This window comes from Vidua macroura, chromosome 1, assembly GCF_024509145.1.
Source record: "Vidua macroura isolate BioBank_ID:100142 chromosome 1, ASM2450914v1, whole genome shotgun sequence".
Lineage (NCBI taxonomy): Eukaryota > Metazoa > Chordata > Aves > Passeriformes > Viduidae > Vidua > Vidua macroura.
The window spans coordinates 65,209,872-65,227,029 of NC_071571.1; the positions used below are offsets into that span (position 1 = coordinate 65,209,872).

Below are 17,158 nucleotides of genomic sequence, written 5' to 3' on the forward strand. Positions count from 1 at the left end.
CTTAAAATTTGTAGCAACATTTCCACCCAACATAAAAATGTCAAGGAAAGCCCTGAAAATGAAGAAAATCCTGTTTGGTTATATAATGGGTGGGGCCTTTTAAAATTAATGTTGTGCTTTTAATTTATTTCCTATAGCAATGGCAGTGTGCTTATTCAAACAGACTTCGGGCACCAAGCCCAAAAATGCCACAACTGCCAGGATTAGAATAAGCAACGTCCTGACCCCTCTCCATAAGAAGGAAATGGACTTTCAGAATCTTAGTCTGACTTATGCTGAATAGACTGAGCAAATCAATGGTGTTAAGTGCAAGAGAAATAGATATTATTTTCTTTTCTATGTTAAGCACCTTGGTCCTGAGTAACACAAACTCGGGGATAAGACTACAACAGCATTAACTCCACATGCAACAGATTAATATGAAGAAAGCAGCACATTGATAGAGGTATTACATTAAAAATAAAGAGGAAAACAGCAATATTAGTATTTGCACTGCCTCAGCAATGCTGTGACTGCTCTGTCACATACTGTAAAATCAGCTGCTGGTGAGAGAAACATTTATGCAAAATTTCTTCTTGAATTTGGTATTTTCTTCTATTTACGTGAGCAGGTTGAATTGACAATGGATTATTGGGAGTTTCTGGGCTAGAAGTAATGGATGAAGTTCAGGTGCAAGCTTGTTTCCAAGCTGGAGTGCAAACACTGACAGAAGGAGAGGGTATGGCTGGCCCCAGCTGAGTCTGGCTTGTAAAATGGTGAAATTCTTATGTGCTGTATGGCAGTAGGTGATTTGCTAGCAAAAAAAATCATCAGCTGCTATACAGGCAACACCAAAAGTTTATTTTTCCTGAGTTCTTCACTGCCCTAATCCTTCTGCTATTATGCATTCTTGCTTTTCTTTACTTATTTGTAAATTTAATTATTTACTGAGGCAGTTTTGCTACCTCATTTTGGTTGCTATTTGGTCTAGTATATTTTGGAAAAGCCTGGTAAATCAGCCTATGTCCAGTCAAGACAAAAGACCTTCACCGCCTCAATCTGAAGTGGTGAAGCCAAGTAGCCAGGCTGTCTGATGACTTTTAAGGAAAACAGATGCAAAAACATGGGCTCAGCCTACTTCTTGCAGCAGTATTAATGCAAAATCAACATTTGTCTCTGATGAGTTTACTCTCCAGCCTATTTCTCCCAGCAGTGCTGTTAAGTAGCGATAAGTCCACTGAAGTCAGTGGCTTTTACTGCTATAAAGCCAGTATAAAATCACAATCAGAGTTATCAATGTGTAACTTGAATAGGACTTTGCTTCATCCTTAATTTTTTCTCTCCAGGCCTTTTCCTTATGTAAATGAGATTTACTAATTTGACTATCAAATGACCACCAAATAAACTATGTAATTATCAGATTTTGTAAAGGCCCTTGAGACCTTGCAGAGGAAGATACTGTGCAATGACAAAGTAATGTATAGAACCACTGAATGACAGAGTGGCTGAGGTTGGTAGGGACCTTTTAAGATCATGTAGCCTACCCTCACAGGAAAAAGAAAGTGGTTTCTAACGTTCAGATAGAATTTCTTGTGTTTCAGCTTGTGACCATTTCTCTTGTTCTACCAGTGGGTAGAGGATGCTAAGGAGAGGATGGCTCCTTATGTAAAGCTATGTAGCAGCAACAGAACACCTGTTACATCCTGTGAGATGACTTCATATTTCAAAGAAAGAATCTCACTGCCTTTTACAGTATGTAGAACTGTAGTTCTGTAATGAACAGATGTATCAGTTTACAATGGTTAGTATACATCAGACTTTGACCATGTAAAAAAATATCTAGAAACCACTTCCATGCCAGTAAAGTCCAATAGTAAACCAAACTGGACCTGAGCATGGACCCAGCTACAAGTTCTACAATGAAATAGTCCACACTCTTTCATTAGAATCACACTCCCTTGAACAACCTGGACAGCTACCACTCCTCCAGGTAGTCTGAGGACAGTTCAGGGAACAGCATCAAACTGTTTCCAATATGCAGTTTGAGTGAGATCCCTTGAAGCTCACATATGGCATCTAAATGGCTACGTATGAGCCACACTCTAGCTCTTGCCTTGCAGGAACAGATTGGCGTGGTCCACTTTACTTATCAGCACAGACAGACTCTAAGCATATTTCATAAGCCAAGGAAGGTCAGAGTTGCATTAATTATAAATTGCTGTGATTACTTAAAATTAACATTTGAAATCTGCTGAAATCAAATGGAAATGGATACTGTCACTTACTCCTAAGTAAACTGTACCTTGAATGAGAAGTTGTCCTACTGACTTCTGTGTGGCCTGGGATTTAGCTGATGATTCGTGACTAAGATTCTTTTTCCTCCAATACCTTTGAATTTAAATGAAAATACTTATGGCACACAAGTTTCTTTGTAACAAGTGATCTCCATACATGTAGATGAAGTCTGCTTGGCACACTTAAAAAAAGGCAGGGATCTCAGCCCCACTCCTCCCATTTCTGGTGGCTATCAAGGTCAGCAAAAGCCTTAATGTAGATGCTGTAATAATACTGATAGTTCAGAGAAACACCCTTATCTCCCCTACAAAAGGAAATCTGCTTGCATTTGCAGGGTTTGCTGAGGTATGTTTCTTGATCCATCCACTGGGAAATGCTACCCAGTGTAGACAAGGCCCGAACTCAGAACAATAAAAGGGATTTACATTTCTCGTAAGAAAAACAAGGTTCTTTCCTCAAATGTACTGTTTCTCCTTAAGAGTGAAAGATATTCATCACACGTCCTGCAGCATGTTGTTCTTTCCAGATAGGGATTTTGCTGGGAAGTTGTGACATACAGTTTGTGGGAGCACTTACCAGCTGAGCAATGCTTTCACTAGTGCTCACCACACTCCTTAAAGAGGCACACTAATTATGTTACAGGCTGTCTGTATGGAGCTACATGAGGCTATAGTATTTTCCTAGGAACCAAAGCAAGGAAGTCAGCTTGTGCCTTCAGTTGTGTTAGCTGTATATCTTCTCTAACCAGAATTTCTCTTGACAAATAATGACAACATCGTTAAGCATTCACGCCAGAGGTGTTTTCAGGGGCTCATGAGTGCTCATACTTTCAGGTTGTCACAATGCTTCTTTCAGTACTAAGGAGTTACTGAGGAAGTGCTCTTATTTAAATAAGAAAAATACTAGGCATTGATAAAAAGAAGTATTTTTAATGCCATATACAATTAACCTGATACACCACAAATAGCTGGTCTCCAGCTGTACTTAATTTCACTGATCACAGCCTTTGAGGGCAAAGTTCAGTCAGTTTTCAATCCACTTCAATATCCTTTTAGCTAGTCCACACCTCATCAGTTTGCCTACAAAAATGTTTCTTGGAATCTGTCAAAAGCCTAAGTCAAAATAAACAAAATCCATTGGGTTTTTTTTTCTCATCTACTGAACAAGTAATTTCATCTTAAAAAATGAGCTGAGCATGATTTTATTATCATAATTTCATGCCAACTAGCTTCAGTCTTTCTTGTCCTTCATTCATTTGAAAATGATTTCCAGAATTATTTGCTCCACCACCTTCTCAGGCACTGAAGTGAAGCTGACTAGCCCAGATCTTCTTTCCTTCTTGTTCTTCTCAAAGACAGGACTGATATTTGCTTTTTTGAGTCCTCAGGACTTGCCCTCCCAATCTGATCCTGCTCTTATGAGGCCATCTTCACTACTCCTGATTTTCTGATGCATCTCAGGGGCCTGAGAAAAATCTTACCAGGGAAGACCAAGGTGAAAATGCCAATGAATACCTCAGGCTCTTCCACATCCTTTGTTACCAGGCCAGATTTGTGAACTAATTTATACTATTACATACAGCAGTATTTACAATTACAATAGCAGGATGAAAATCACAAGCTCAACAATCTTAGCTAATAACAGGCTTTAGATGCAGTAGTTACTATTTGCATTATAATGATCACTTTTCCCTCTTCTCAAAAACACCAAGTTTAGAAAACTTTTAGAAGACCAATTGGCATTGGTCTTTTCAGCTACAGTGGCTGAGCAGTTCCCTTCTGAGTGCACTGTTCCATCTGCTTTTAAATATAACTATAAAACAAAGAAGTAGAGAAAAAAAGAACTCTGAAGGAAAGTAACAAATCATTTACATATGCTAAATTTGAAATCAGTGATGGCTCATTTATACTTGAAGACTAAACTGCATATGGCCTGGATGAACAGCTCTTCTTTCCATAGCAGAAAGAGATAATATGGGATCAATTATGGCAGGTATATAAAGAGGAATAACAAAGATACATAAGAGGTGATCTTCATTTCTGGCTATGATATTAATGTGATTATTGATCATATCCCCTCTAGTGTCCATACTTCAGAAAGGACAATGAAAAAAACAGAGGTGGTTCAACAAGAAAACATAATTTTGATTACAGAAAATATATATTGAAGTAAGAAACTAGAGAATTTCGAACTTTGTAAACTTTAAAGAACACTCAAGCTGATCTGAGACACCTGACTAATCTTTTGGTGTGTGTACATGGGGAATTTATGGATATTAGCAGATACTGTGATCTGCAGGAAAATATCACTGTGAGCTCTGTGAGTGGAGACTAAAGTACTGGGAATTGTGAACAGCATCAGACATGCATTTTCTGTGGCTTACACATATCACTGCTAGCCCGAATCTCCTACTCTTCAAAACAGCACTGATCTTTTGAATTCACAATGCAATGCAGTGGCTTCTTTCTTTCTTCTCAGCATCACATGCCTGCCATGAGGGCAAATGGAAGACCTGGTGCCAGGCACAGACAGACTGCATTTGTTTTTTTTTCCATTCTCAGTCCTCTGCTACAGATATGCCACTTCCACAGGACCCATTCTCATCAGTACTCTTATTACTTTAGAGTAAATACTGGCATATATGTCCCTCTGAAAAATATGTTTTAGTAGTTCCTTTATATTGTGGAGAAAACACCAAATGAATGACCTCTGTTATACAGACCAAACAAATTATAGAGTAATTTTTCCTGAGTATCTCCAAGGGAAATATCCACAACAGCAAGGCTCTCCTGGAACATCATCTAGAGTTCCAAAATCCCAGATTCAAGGTCTCTCCACCTGGACAATCAAAACTGCAAACACTCAAACACTCTGCCTTCTGTGTAAAGCCCTGGGCTCATGCTTGGTCATACTAGATCGTCTGGGACACTCAAGCAAAGAGGTGTAAAAGAGCTCTGTGGGAAGGCAGGGTGTTGACCAAACATATGCAACTTTCAGATAAAGGAGAGAGCACTACCTCCTCCTGCAATGGCCCCAGGCTTCAGTTTCCAGTCACTAAAAATGCTTAGCTCATGTGTCTTCCAAAGTCCAAATTTAACAACCAACTGACTTCATAATTAAATAGACTTTAAGGCTTAAGATTCCTGTGGAAGTCATCTCATGTGGTATCTGGTAACCCTGTATTGATCCCTCTAGCAGCAGATGTAGATGGGCTCAGCTTGTGCAATCCTGCTGCTCTTAGTGGTTTTTTACTTGTGTGTTAAACTGTGGCTAGCACCGTTGAAATTGGAGGTGTCACAAATCAGGCTCCTGTATGCTGAGGAGAAAACAAATGAAACCCAAAAAAAACCCAAACACCTCGCCCCCGCCCAAAAAAAAAAAAACAACCCAAACACCAACTAAACACAAAAACTCCCTGTTGCTTCTCTAAGTGCAGTGAAGTAGGAAATTCCTGAGGCAGCTGCAGGTGGCTGGTGCTCTGACCACTCTCCTATGACCAAGCAGCTGCACATTTCTCAACGTCTCTAACGCCAAAGCCACGGTCCGGCTCCTCTGCTGTGCTCTGCAGAGCCATGGGGAGCCCAGCTCTGCCTCAGTATTACCGAAAGCCGGGCAGGGCCCGGGCCGGGTTTGGGCTCGGAGCGGAGCACCCCGGGAAGTGGGATTCCCACGACTACCCAGCTATACCAAGTGCTGTCTTTTTTATTTGTCTGGAGGGACAGCAATTGGGCCGTGCTGCAGTAGCCCTAACGGCGTTGGGGAACGCCGCAAACCCCCCCTCGGGGCGGTGGAAGGTACAGGGAGCCAGGCCAAGATTCAGCCTCGCAGCGGCCGCCCGGCACGGCCGGGCTCCCGCACCCGGTACCAGCGGCAGCGGGGCCCGCTCGATCACATGGAGGCGCCATTTCCTATGCCCTTGCTTTGCCCTTAAAGCCGCCGCGGTGCCGCCGGTGCCTCGCCCCGCACGGGGCGGTTGCGGACAGGCGACGCGTCCTCGTCTGCCCTCACCGTACGCTGCCCGGCGGAGAGGTGGGGTGGTTGCGGCGGGGGACGGGGCAGAGGCTCGGCTAAACACAGCCTCGCCTAATAAAGCGATGGGGCCCGGTGCCCGCGCCCTATAAATACGCTCGGTGTGCGGCCGGCGGGCTTTGGCCGGTGCGGCTCGGCTCGGCTCGGCTCGGCTCGGCAGGCGGGGCGGTGCAGTCAGCACAGCAGGGCCGCCACTGCCGCCGCCTCCGCTGCCAGGGCAGCCCCGGCACCCCAGCGAGATGCCCCGGGTAGACGCAGACCTCAAACTGGACTTTAAAGATGTCCTGGTCAGACCTAAAAGGAGCAGCCTCAAAAGCAGAGCAGAGGTGGGGGCATCCAAACCCAGCATGCTTTTCCTCCCCCTTCTCAACGCTTAACTTCCTTAACCCACCTTCCCCCCTGCTTTATTTTTATTCTCCGGTCTCGTGCAGCAATGCCCTCCCCGATCGAGACGCCCTTTGCGTGGCAGGGGGATGCCGCTGCTCCCGGGAGGGAAGGACGGGGCCGGGTTTGCGGCGTCCGCGGCGTGTCCCCCTCACGGCCCCAGGGGAGCTGGGGGTGGCCGGTGCCGCGCTGGCCTCCCTCGCTCCTCAAGCTGAAATATAAGGGGGCAGTGAGGGATTGCTTTCTCCTAACAGGTGCCTCTGCGGCGCTGAGCGGGGCCTGACCTACGGTTTCGGAGGGGGCGGCGGCGGCGAGCCAGGAGCGCTGCGGGCCCGGGGTGTCCGGTTACCCGCTCCGTAGCCTGGGCCGGCAGAAGCCGGTGATGACACCGGACAGGCAGCGTTGCCCTCAGCCTTGGGGGGTGTGGGCGGTGCTGGTACCGAGGAACTGATGTGATCTTAAAAAAAAAAAAAAAAGAAAAAAAAAAAAAAAGAAAGAAATAAAAACCCCGCGAAAACGCTAGGGAGCGCTTCTCAGTGTGCAGGGTGCCCGGGGCTGGGACCCCATCATGGGGGGTACTAAGGGAAATCACATCAAACCTGGGCGATGGATGCGTTTCACCCTCACCCGTGTGACCTGCGTGTGTAGAGCCCTGGAGTCCCCTGGGGCCCTGTGCCTGCTGACCACTGTTAGCCGGAACAGTTCTGTGATTCTCTTCATCAGGGATCGGGAAAGACCCCGGGAAATCAATCCCATAAGGATCGATTGCATCCACAAAAAAAAAAAAGATGGCTGCCTCAGGATCGAAGGTGCCTTCTCATTTACCCCACATAACCCCAAGGTTAACAAAGGATTTAGTTTGACTAAAGAAGGAATTATGTTGTGTTGGGGGATGAAAAGAGGATTAAGATTTTCTCTAGGGGACATGGAGTTGTAAGAGAGAGAGACTGAGGTAGAAAGGGAAAGTGTAACAGAGAGGCTGTGTTTACTATGGGCCTATGGCCAGGGATTTTGAGGACAACAACTAGGCAAAACTTCTTTGCCATCATAAGGTGTAAGAGGCCCTCTCAGTAGAAGGTTGATCTCTGGCAAGTAATTTTTAATTAATGATGAACAGTGTCCCAGCCAAGTAACTCCTCATAGTGTGCAATTACTGTACATTAAGCCTGTGGGCACTTTCCAGACATTTACTTGGGGACCTATGGATCCCTCCTTAAAATTCACTGTGCCGACCTGGCTAACAGGTGGAGCTCTGCTCCACTGAGTGAGTGGCAGGCACATGGCTCCTTCAAGTGCAGTGTTTTGTATATTTAGCAGGGTGCAGGCTGTGGAAAGAAGGGCTGCTGGGAAGGGAAAACGATAGGAGGAAGATGAGCTGATATGGAAGGATTGTAACGGGTGGCTCTGATGAACTGTTAAAACATTGCAGATGAGAAAAAGTGTGTGTCATGAGGGGGTCAGTGAAAACCGATGAAGGTTAAGAAATTGGACACCATCACTGAGGCTGTGGCAACAGGGATAAACAGAGTCTGTGAGAGCCAGATCTGAAATGGACAGCCCCAGTCTGCTTCAAAACAAGAATATAAATAAATAGTTCTGGCAGAGGAACAGAGTCAGCATACTACAGTGCCTGTTACCCAGCAAGCTGCTGCTTTGAAGCTTATATCAGGAAGCGTCTGCTTCTCTGGTGTGAAGCCTCGTGTTGCGCAAGGATAGCTTTTTATGCAGTGACTAGAGTTAAGTCAGCTTCCTAGAGAGGCAGTTTGGGATGTTTGCAGATCTTCCTGTAGGTTTACTATGCTGGTACTTGTTTCTGATTCCTTGCATTGTCTTCATTTTCCATGGTAGCTTTCTCTTTTTGAGAAGGTATCAGAAAATGTGATGCTTGAATTCAAATATCAAAATTGGTCAGAGCAAGGGTGCAAGTAGGAGCAGCATTATCTGTCTGTGGGGTCTTGGTACTCACATAGCCTGTTATTGCCTTGTCTGGGCTTACTCATGCACTCTATCCCTTCCAAGTTCAACAGACGAGTGTCCTGTAGGAAGTTGTTAATTTAAATGTCTTAATTTTTTAAAATTTAAGTAAGTCCACAAGAGCAGCACAATTTGCTAAAATAGGTAGAGAGAATGGCAGACAGCATGATCAGCAGTGTTGACTGATTTCCACATAAGGAAAAATGTAAACATACCGGGATAATTCAGTATGGAGAAGAAGCAGCTGTGGATGATATACTAAAAATGCATAAAGTGAGGAGCAGAATGGAAAAGGTGAAACTGAGTAGTGGCTGTTGATTGTCTCTCATAAAACAAGAAAAAGCACTGAATGTATTTACCAGGCAAAGGTCATAGTTTTTATGCAACATATTATTTGTCTTATTGCTATGGGATTTTGGAGAGGCTTAAAGATGTGAAACACTAAAAAAAATAGAAGGCAAGTTCTTGCCTTGTGTCTATTTTGCAGTATTTTTGTGTCTTTTCTGAAATGTAACTCTTCTCCTTTTTGAAGTTTCTTTGAAAGAGATGTTTTTCCTTTTTAAAACCACAGGGCAGTGGTTCTGGTGCTGGCATCTGTGTGGAATTGGTTGTAGGATACTTTTGTGTCCCCTGCCCCCCTTGGTTCTAGTTAATACATTGTGTTAAGAGGGAGTAAAGTAAATTAAGTTTTCATACCTGTTTCATACCTATCTTCTTCATACTATTTTCTGTTAGCTGCAGCTAAAGAATGTTTTGTCATCCATGATGGCTGGAGAATTAGACTTCTGATAGTAAATGGGAAGAAAGGGGTGTCTCCATTAAGATATATCTTGGCTTGTTCACGAAAGTGACCCTTCACTTACAAGCTTATAGGAGAACCTGATTCACTGTTTATCAGTAAGGCACCAAGATATTCTCTTATAAAAATCACTAATAAATACCTCATAATATTAATCAGAATCTAGCCTTCAATTTGGAAGTGTTCAAAATGTGTTTTAGTTGAATAGTAAAAAATCCTGTATTTTTTCCTGTTGCTTTCTTTCTTGTGATGGATTTCAGTTTAGTTCAGATCTCCAAATGTTACTGAAAGGTGCAGTGGGAATTAGTGAAAACTGAAAGAGCCTTCATTTTCGCTAGAGACTAAACTAATATCTTAGAGTTGTGGGGTTTTTTTGGGGTTTTTTTTGGGGGTTTTTTGGGGGGTTTTTTTGGGTTTTTTTTCCCTTTTGAGCATTTTTCCCCTAGGCAGGAAAGTCCTAGCTAGGCCAGTGGGAACTGATCTAATTTGGTAATACCTCTTGCAGATGTAAGGAAAAAAATGCCTGGTGTTACTGTGATCATTTGAAGGTGCTGAAGAAGAAATAACTTTGAAGGTGAAGGCGGATACAGTTTTAAGACATTAACTTAGAAACTAGCAGCTTCTTGGTTTAGCAAGGCAAGGTATGGTTGTTCATATTGTGTGGCAGGAGTGCTGGTAACTGTGACCAAAAGAGCATACTTTATTATATTGTCATTTACCTTGAAGACTAGGACAAAATCCTCTATGCCCTGGAGATGGAGGGAGTTGCAATTCTGACTTCAACTTGAGTTTCTCAGGCAGCCATACAAACAGTTGAGATTACTTCTGTATACAATAACCCAGAGTCCTCATTATCCTTTCTTTCCAAGCCCTTCTGCCTTTTTCCTTTTAGTTTTTAAATTTTATTTTGGTTCTTTTTCTTAAGTAGGAGCTCTATTTAATGCAGAAAACATTCTTTCAAATTTTTTTCTTGTTTGGGAGGCAGAATTGTAAAAAAAAAAAAAAGAAAAATTAATGATGTAATAGTGGAACAAAAGGAACAGGAAATGTGAGGAAAATTGAGAAGCTGCGTCTAAACGTGCTGTATCTGGAATCTGTGGTAAAACTCGTGTAAGATTACAATCAGTTACTTAAAAGAATGCGTGTCTATTCGCTGCAGGTTGACCTCACGCGCACCTTCACCTTCCGTAACTCCAAGCAGACATACACAGGAATTCCCATTATTGTGGCAAACATGGACACTGTGGGGACATTTGAAATGGCTGTGGTTATGGCAAAAGTAAGTCTCAACTCTCATTTCTGCAACAGTTGGGAAGCTGCTGGGTGACAGTGAACAGCCTTTGTTGATTTTTAACTAAGTTTGTGGAAGAACAGGGGAACATGAGTTTAAAACTCCAGAATAAGAAAAAGTAGGTATGCTTTTACAACTACACAGTTACCACAAATAGGGCTCCTGATATAAGGAAATTTCTGTGGAGATGCTTCATATTGGGAAGCCTCCATCTTGGATGTAGCTCAGCTTCAGGTGGAGCTTCTAGAGCTTAGTTTTTGAGGTGCTCCCTGCCAGAAAAAAAATTAGCTGACAAGTTTTGAAAGTATAGGTTATGGAATAGGGCTGCAGCACTTTCTAAGTTAATGAGTCTCTGTCACATTCGAAATACTGACAGTAGCTTAATGAAACATATCGTAAACCTGATCCTGAAAGGTTGGCTAAGTATGCCAAGTTGCTTTTGAAGAGCTGTTTATAGTTGCCTGGTCTATTATTCACTGTTACTGTTTCTTCCAAGCAGGATAAGCCTATACTTAAAAGGGGGTTTTCTAATGCCTTTTTTGCAGCTGAGAGAAAAATTACTGAGACATTAATATCAGTTCTCTTGGTTTTTTGCTAGCATGCAATGTTCACTGCAATTCACAAGCATTATTCTCTGGAAGAATGGAAACTGTTTGCTGCCAATCACCCAGAATGCCTTGAGGTACATTTTTCTACTGTAAATTGTTATGGTTTATTGCTTTGTTCTGAACTCACATGCACTGGAGTCTCTAGGGAATACTGTTGTCAAGTGAGGTTTTGGGGAATGAAGATATTTGCTGTTCTTAAATTCATCAAGGAAAGTGGCTTGTTCTGATTTAAAAGAACGGCTATGTGAGTCCATTACAAAAGTGCTTATATTAAGATGCAAAAAAGCAAAGTTTGTATATGCCTGGAATGGAAACAGAGAAGTATCCTTAGGAGTAGGTATGAGTGCTGTGCTTCTGTTGCTGTTGCAAGCTGTGGTAGTTCACCAATGTGAATAATTTCAAGTAACGCAACCACAGGCTGACCCTGCATACCCTTGTGCCAGGCAAAGTCTTTGCATTCAGATGTGCAAGTGAATCTGGAGTCTGCAGGCTGGAAGGGCCGAGGTGCTGGGCCCAGGCAGGGATGAGCATTCAAAGTTGTCAGAGCTCATGTGTTCTCCACTAACCTTCTTGCACCAGAGCTCACTTTGTGCTATTCCTGGCTGTGCTATCCCACTTGTTCACAGGGTCATAGCCTGAGCCATTATATTTAGTAGATTTAAACATTGACTTAATTTGTGACTTTGTCACATTCAGACTTCTTTTCTTCTGTCAGGGTCCTGTACCAGTAGAGGCACTGTGAGTGTGCTTGGCCATCTCCCCTTCTTGCTCAAAGTTCAGTGCAGTTTTTGATCTTTCTGTGTATAGAAAAGAATACTACATCTCTGTATTATATCTTTATCTGTGGCACATTTCAGAATTTTATTATAAAGGTTATTGATTACAGAGTTGTCTGAAAGTGAGCCTAGCACTTTGGCCAGTCAGGATTACTTACATGCTACCACAGGGTAGAAAGTGGTCCCAGGAATGTCCTGTGCCTGAACACATCCAAACTTAGCTTATTTGTGGTACATAATTGCTGGAATAGGATCTCCTATTCCTATAGTGATTAAATACTGACTTGCACAGTGACCTTGGATTTCTGCAGAGGTTTTGTAGGCCAACAGCTATAGAAACTATTTTGCTTTTGGAAAGAACTCGTTGGAAGACAAAAGAAGAAGCAGTCTGCTTGTTTTCATTGGTAGCTGACCCTGCTGAGAAAGGGGATTGGACTACAAAATTTCCCAACGACCCTTCCCAGCAAAATCCTGTGATTCTGTAGATCACAGGAGTGCTTGGTGAACTTCAAGACACAGATTTTACTCTCTTGACAGTGCCCCAAATTTTGCCTCTCTAACTTCCTGGAAATATACCAAGTTGGGGTTTCATCTGTGTTCATGTTAATATGAGTATGGCTGAATCTTGATTGATATCAGATGATTATATATGCCTGTGACAATCCACTTGTGAATGAATGCTAGAATGCTAATTTCCCTCTCTTTTATATAATTTAAACTCAACAGAAATAGCCCACTGATTTTCCCAGGAAGGTATTTCATATTACATAGTGTGATTTTTCACTAGTTACCAGCACAAGTTCTGCCAAGACTATGCAGGAAAAGACATACAAATTGTGTGTGTTTATTTCCGTTTTTGCAACCTACTACTCTGTTTTGTTCTCTCTTGGTTTTTAGCATGTAGCAGCAAGCTCAGGTAGTGGACAAGATGATTTGAAAAAGTTAACAAGTATTCTAGAGGCCATTCCAGCTATCAAATACATCTGCCTGGATGTGGCAAACGGCTATTCAGAGCATTTTGTGGAGTTTGTGAAGTCCGTCCGTGTCCTGTTCCCACATCACACCATTATGGTAAGTGTGTAGAAAGAGGGGAGGGTGTGTGAATTCTGTCTAGGAACAGGACCCAGAGTTTGACTGGTAGGCATCAGAAGCTAGAAAAGGAAGGGAAGCAAGGCAGGATGTTTAATAACAGTTTGGTATTGTCCATCCATTGCTGATACCTGTGTAAATGTTTAGTGTGTGCTCTGATACAGCTGTCTGATTAAGTTGGCATGGAGGACTGGGTGGATCCAGTTATTTTCCTACTTGTGTCCTCCTTCCCACACTAGATGAGATCTCTAATCGTTAAGTGTATAGGTTTATTTTGGGGATTCCAAGCAGAGGTTTGCTGTGGGAATGTGCCAACATTTCTGGCCAGCTGGGGCCAATGATTGTTAGATCACTGTGAAGACAGCTCAATGCAGACTGATCCTTGCCCATTATAAGAAAAAGAGGGATGTTGCACAGTTGCGAACAGCCTTATCAGGGAGCAAATGGTCATTGCTGAGGCTTTTCATGGTGCTTTCTGTGATACTATCCCATCTCAGAGTGCTAGTTCCATGCTTCCTTGAGCCCTTTTGCACCAAGAATAGGGTGTTTATATGGACATGGAATCCTAGCAGAAGAGCGCTACTGCTGCTTTCCCAGGGCTCTTGAAGAAATGTGTCTGAATTGTTTCCATGAGAATAGCAGAAATCCTCAAACAAGCAGCAGATCTGTAATGAGGTTACCAGCCTTTCTTCAAGCCAGTGCAGCAAAAAAATCGTGCTTAGGCAACACTTGCCTGGTTTCCCGTGCCACAGCTAAAGCTTCATGCATGTAAAGTAAATGTGAAGTAAGAATGTTCCTAAATGCGCATTCTCCCTTGGCTCAATAGAGAATAACATGTTGAAGCAGTTCAGAAGAGGATGCATTCCTTTCTCCCATGTCGGAGGAAGGCAGTGTTTTTGCTTTGGAATGATGGAAAGCTGAAGTGAACTGGAATGCTTGTTATATTCTGGATTATCATAGGCCGATGAATAGGCATTCTTCAACAGCTGCCAGGGAGAGGTGGGAGCCATTTTGGTATGGTCATATTTCCCATGGCTTTGGAGAGAGAGATTTTGGAACTGTGAAATGATAAATGTGGGTCTTCTGAGCTTTCTGATTCATGTTCACTGCAGTGAAGGAAGAAGCTGTTTCCTTGCTTCGAATCTGGGAAGTATTGTCCCAAGTGACATGATTACTCCAGTGTCTTTGAAGAGTTGTGGGAGGGAGCTTAAATCACATAGTTAAAGCCAAAGATCATCTCTGTCAGGAGTGGAAAGAAAATTGTGTGTCATGCCCTCCTCCACCTCCCTACAGATTGCTGACTTTGCTGACTGAGGAGGGAACTCAACCAAGATGAATTCCCCAGAAGGCAGAGAAGGTCAATGTAAAAGTCAGATATCAAGCCCAGGTTTTAGTCCAGGGTTCTTAGGCCAGTCTCATCCACCTTCCACATCTGTTCAACTGCCTTCCTAGTATCTCTACTTTTGTGGCTAAGGTTATTGTTACTTCAGGTCTCAATGTCCTGACAGCACCACCTGCTTGAGCACATTTACAGCCCTGACCTGTTCAGTTGCCTTCTCTGATTGTAGCTCCTTTCCCTGAACGTGGCTTAATATGGGTTATGTTTTTCATCTCTGCACAGCAATAATTTCCACTCTTAAAAGCCTGCTAACAAACTTGGGGTGTTCAAAAACCTTTTGCTTTCCAAAGCCTTCTGAGTCTGTTCAGTCCCTGCAGGTCTCTGATTCAACTAGACACCCACCTCTACCCTCCTTCCAAGTTAATTCATGTTCTGTGCCAAAATGGCCTTTTGAAGCTGTTCCTGGCTGAAATGCAGGAGCTGGTCTAGGCTCCTTTTAATGGTAATCTGGAAGACATGTCCTGCTGCTACCTGTTACGACTGCTTTGGTGTGTGCTATGCCTGCAGTATGTTCTCTGCTGTTGGGGCTTTCAAACAAAAGGGTTAGCAGTTAAATAGGAGGTATAAAAATAAAGAAGCTTTCTCATAGCTGAAAGTGATCTCCAGGACCTTGTTTGCTTTCCTCAGCATGACTATTCATTCCACAGTCAGCTGTAGTGGAATACATAACAGTAACCCAACCCTGGATCTCAGGGAATGTGTGTTCCCAGGGGCCATGTAATGGGTTCAGCTCTGAGGCTGAAAGGGGATAAATCAAAGCAACTGTGGTTAATGTAGTACTCTCTTGTGGCCAATACTCCCCTGCAGATGGAGTATGTCTCTTGTGTAACAACCTTTCAAATGCATGTTTCTGTCTTTTTAAATACTTTTGTAATCACATTACCTTATTTTCTTCTGCCTGGTTCTGACACAAGGTTTTTTCATTACTGTATTTTGTATTAATTTACAAAGAAGATCAGTTTCTCCATGGAACACAAAGGGTAGGGAAGATAAACAGGGACACAAAGGTACAACATGACTTGTCTTAAATCACTCATCAGGTTGGGAATGGGGGAAGAAGGAATATTTAAGTCTTCTGAGTGTCCCACAAGTGCCTCTCAGAAGATCCTGAAGAGGATCACCCATTGGGGTGTATTGCTGTTGTGCAGCATTATGTGCATCAATTGTGCATCAATAGACTTGAGCTTGCTTGCTCAAGTCTAAAGAAAACCTTTAGTCAGCATGTATGATGGAGGATCACAGCCTTTATATTACAGGTTGCATAGTCCTTATTTATTAGTTTAATAGTAGACTTTGGGGTTATTCCATCACCCTGAAAGTCTTTTTACAAGCTAAGTTATCTTTGCCAGCAAGCTTTGCCAAGTTTTTATCCTGAATTTTTCTTTTCATGCTATTCCTCTGTTCATTATAGACAAGTAACCCTGAGGGGAGCAGGGAGAGTGGCAGGAAGAAGACTGAGGCAGGAGCACACTTGGAGATACAGTAGCACCCACAAGATGTGGGCCAGAGGAGGATACAAGAAGAATTGCAAAGCAGAAGCAGAGGGAAACAGCAGGAGCCAGAAATTGTTGTTCCTCCTTGGAGTCAGTAGCAGAACTTTTCTGGGCCTTGGAGGCAGAATGGAGGCAGGATTCAGTCAGAGAAAGCCATGCAGACTACTCCCAGTTCATCCCTGGAACACACACCAGAGTAAATTCAGTTGTGGCATGTCTGCCAGGGCTGATTTCTCAGAACAGGGGCCAGGCAGGATCCCAGGATAGGAGAGAGTGATGCTGCCGAACGTGTCTCAGGTCAGGCACAGTATTGAGTGCAAGCACTGGGTATGGCTCAGCTTTGCAAAGGGCATCTCCATCTCATGGTTAAGCACCACTTGCTTTCGTGGGTGGGAAGTGTCCTTTGGCCGTCTTCCTGATAACGTGGAGGCACAGACTGTGCTTTCCTCCAGGATACAAGAAGAAAGTTTGAGAACTGTTGTCATAGACACTTCTCCCCAGCTCGATCCATTGCCATTTGCCAGCAGCTTTCAATCAGTGCAGCAGTGTTCCTGTCTTAGGCAGTATAAGTTGGTATTTATAGCAGGCTTTCATGAGGCACAGTATCAAATGCCTGACTGAAATTCAGAGGCACTGCCCTATGTGTTCACTAATTTTGTATCTCTTGTCAGAGAAGCTGTAGTCTTTATAATCCTGTTAGGTAAAATCTTGATCTCATTGAAGTCAGTAGGGAAACACCCTTTGACTTTTCTGAGGCCAGGATTTTCCTAGGACTGACCCTCAGTTCAGTCATCCTGCATACTGCTGGAATGACCCAGGGTGGTGTTCACTTGAAACTTCATACTGAGTGATGGTACATCACAATACTTGCACCAATTGCTTTGTTCCCTGACTACTTGTGTAAAGACACTACAAAGTGCATTGTCTGTAGTGACTTCACAGTGTGTATTCCAATTGTGTTCTATTCTTTTAAGTTAATTTTAAGACAGTTTAATTTCTGTAGTCTCAGTCTTTCTATATTGATCTTTTCAGATTTTTTTTT

General features: G+C 43.0%; 1 protein-coding gene across 1 annotated transcript in view; it reads left to right on the top strand.

The window, feature by feature from the left end:
- Positions 1-6,043: 6,043 nt before the first annotated feature.
- GMPR (guanosine monophosphate reductase) overlaps positions 6,044-17,158 on the top strand; it is a 42,544-nt gene continuing 31,429 nt past the window's right edge. Inside the window, exons 1-4 of the mRNA XM_053993709.1 lie at positions 6,044-6,629; positions 10,620-10,739; positions 11,350-11,433; positions 13,033-13,206. Of these exons, the coding sequence (XP_053849684.1) occupies positions 6,543-6,629; positions 10,620-10,739; positions 11,350-11,433; positions 13,033-13,206 (465 nt within the window). The 5' untranslated portion in view covers positions 6,044-6,542. The remainder of the gene's footprint in view (positions 6,630-10,619; positions 10,740-11,349; positions 11,434-13,032; positions 13,207-17,158) is intronic.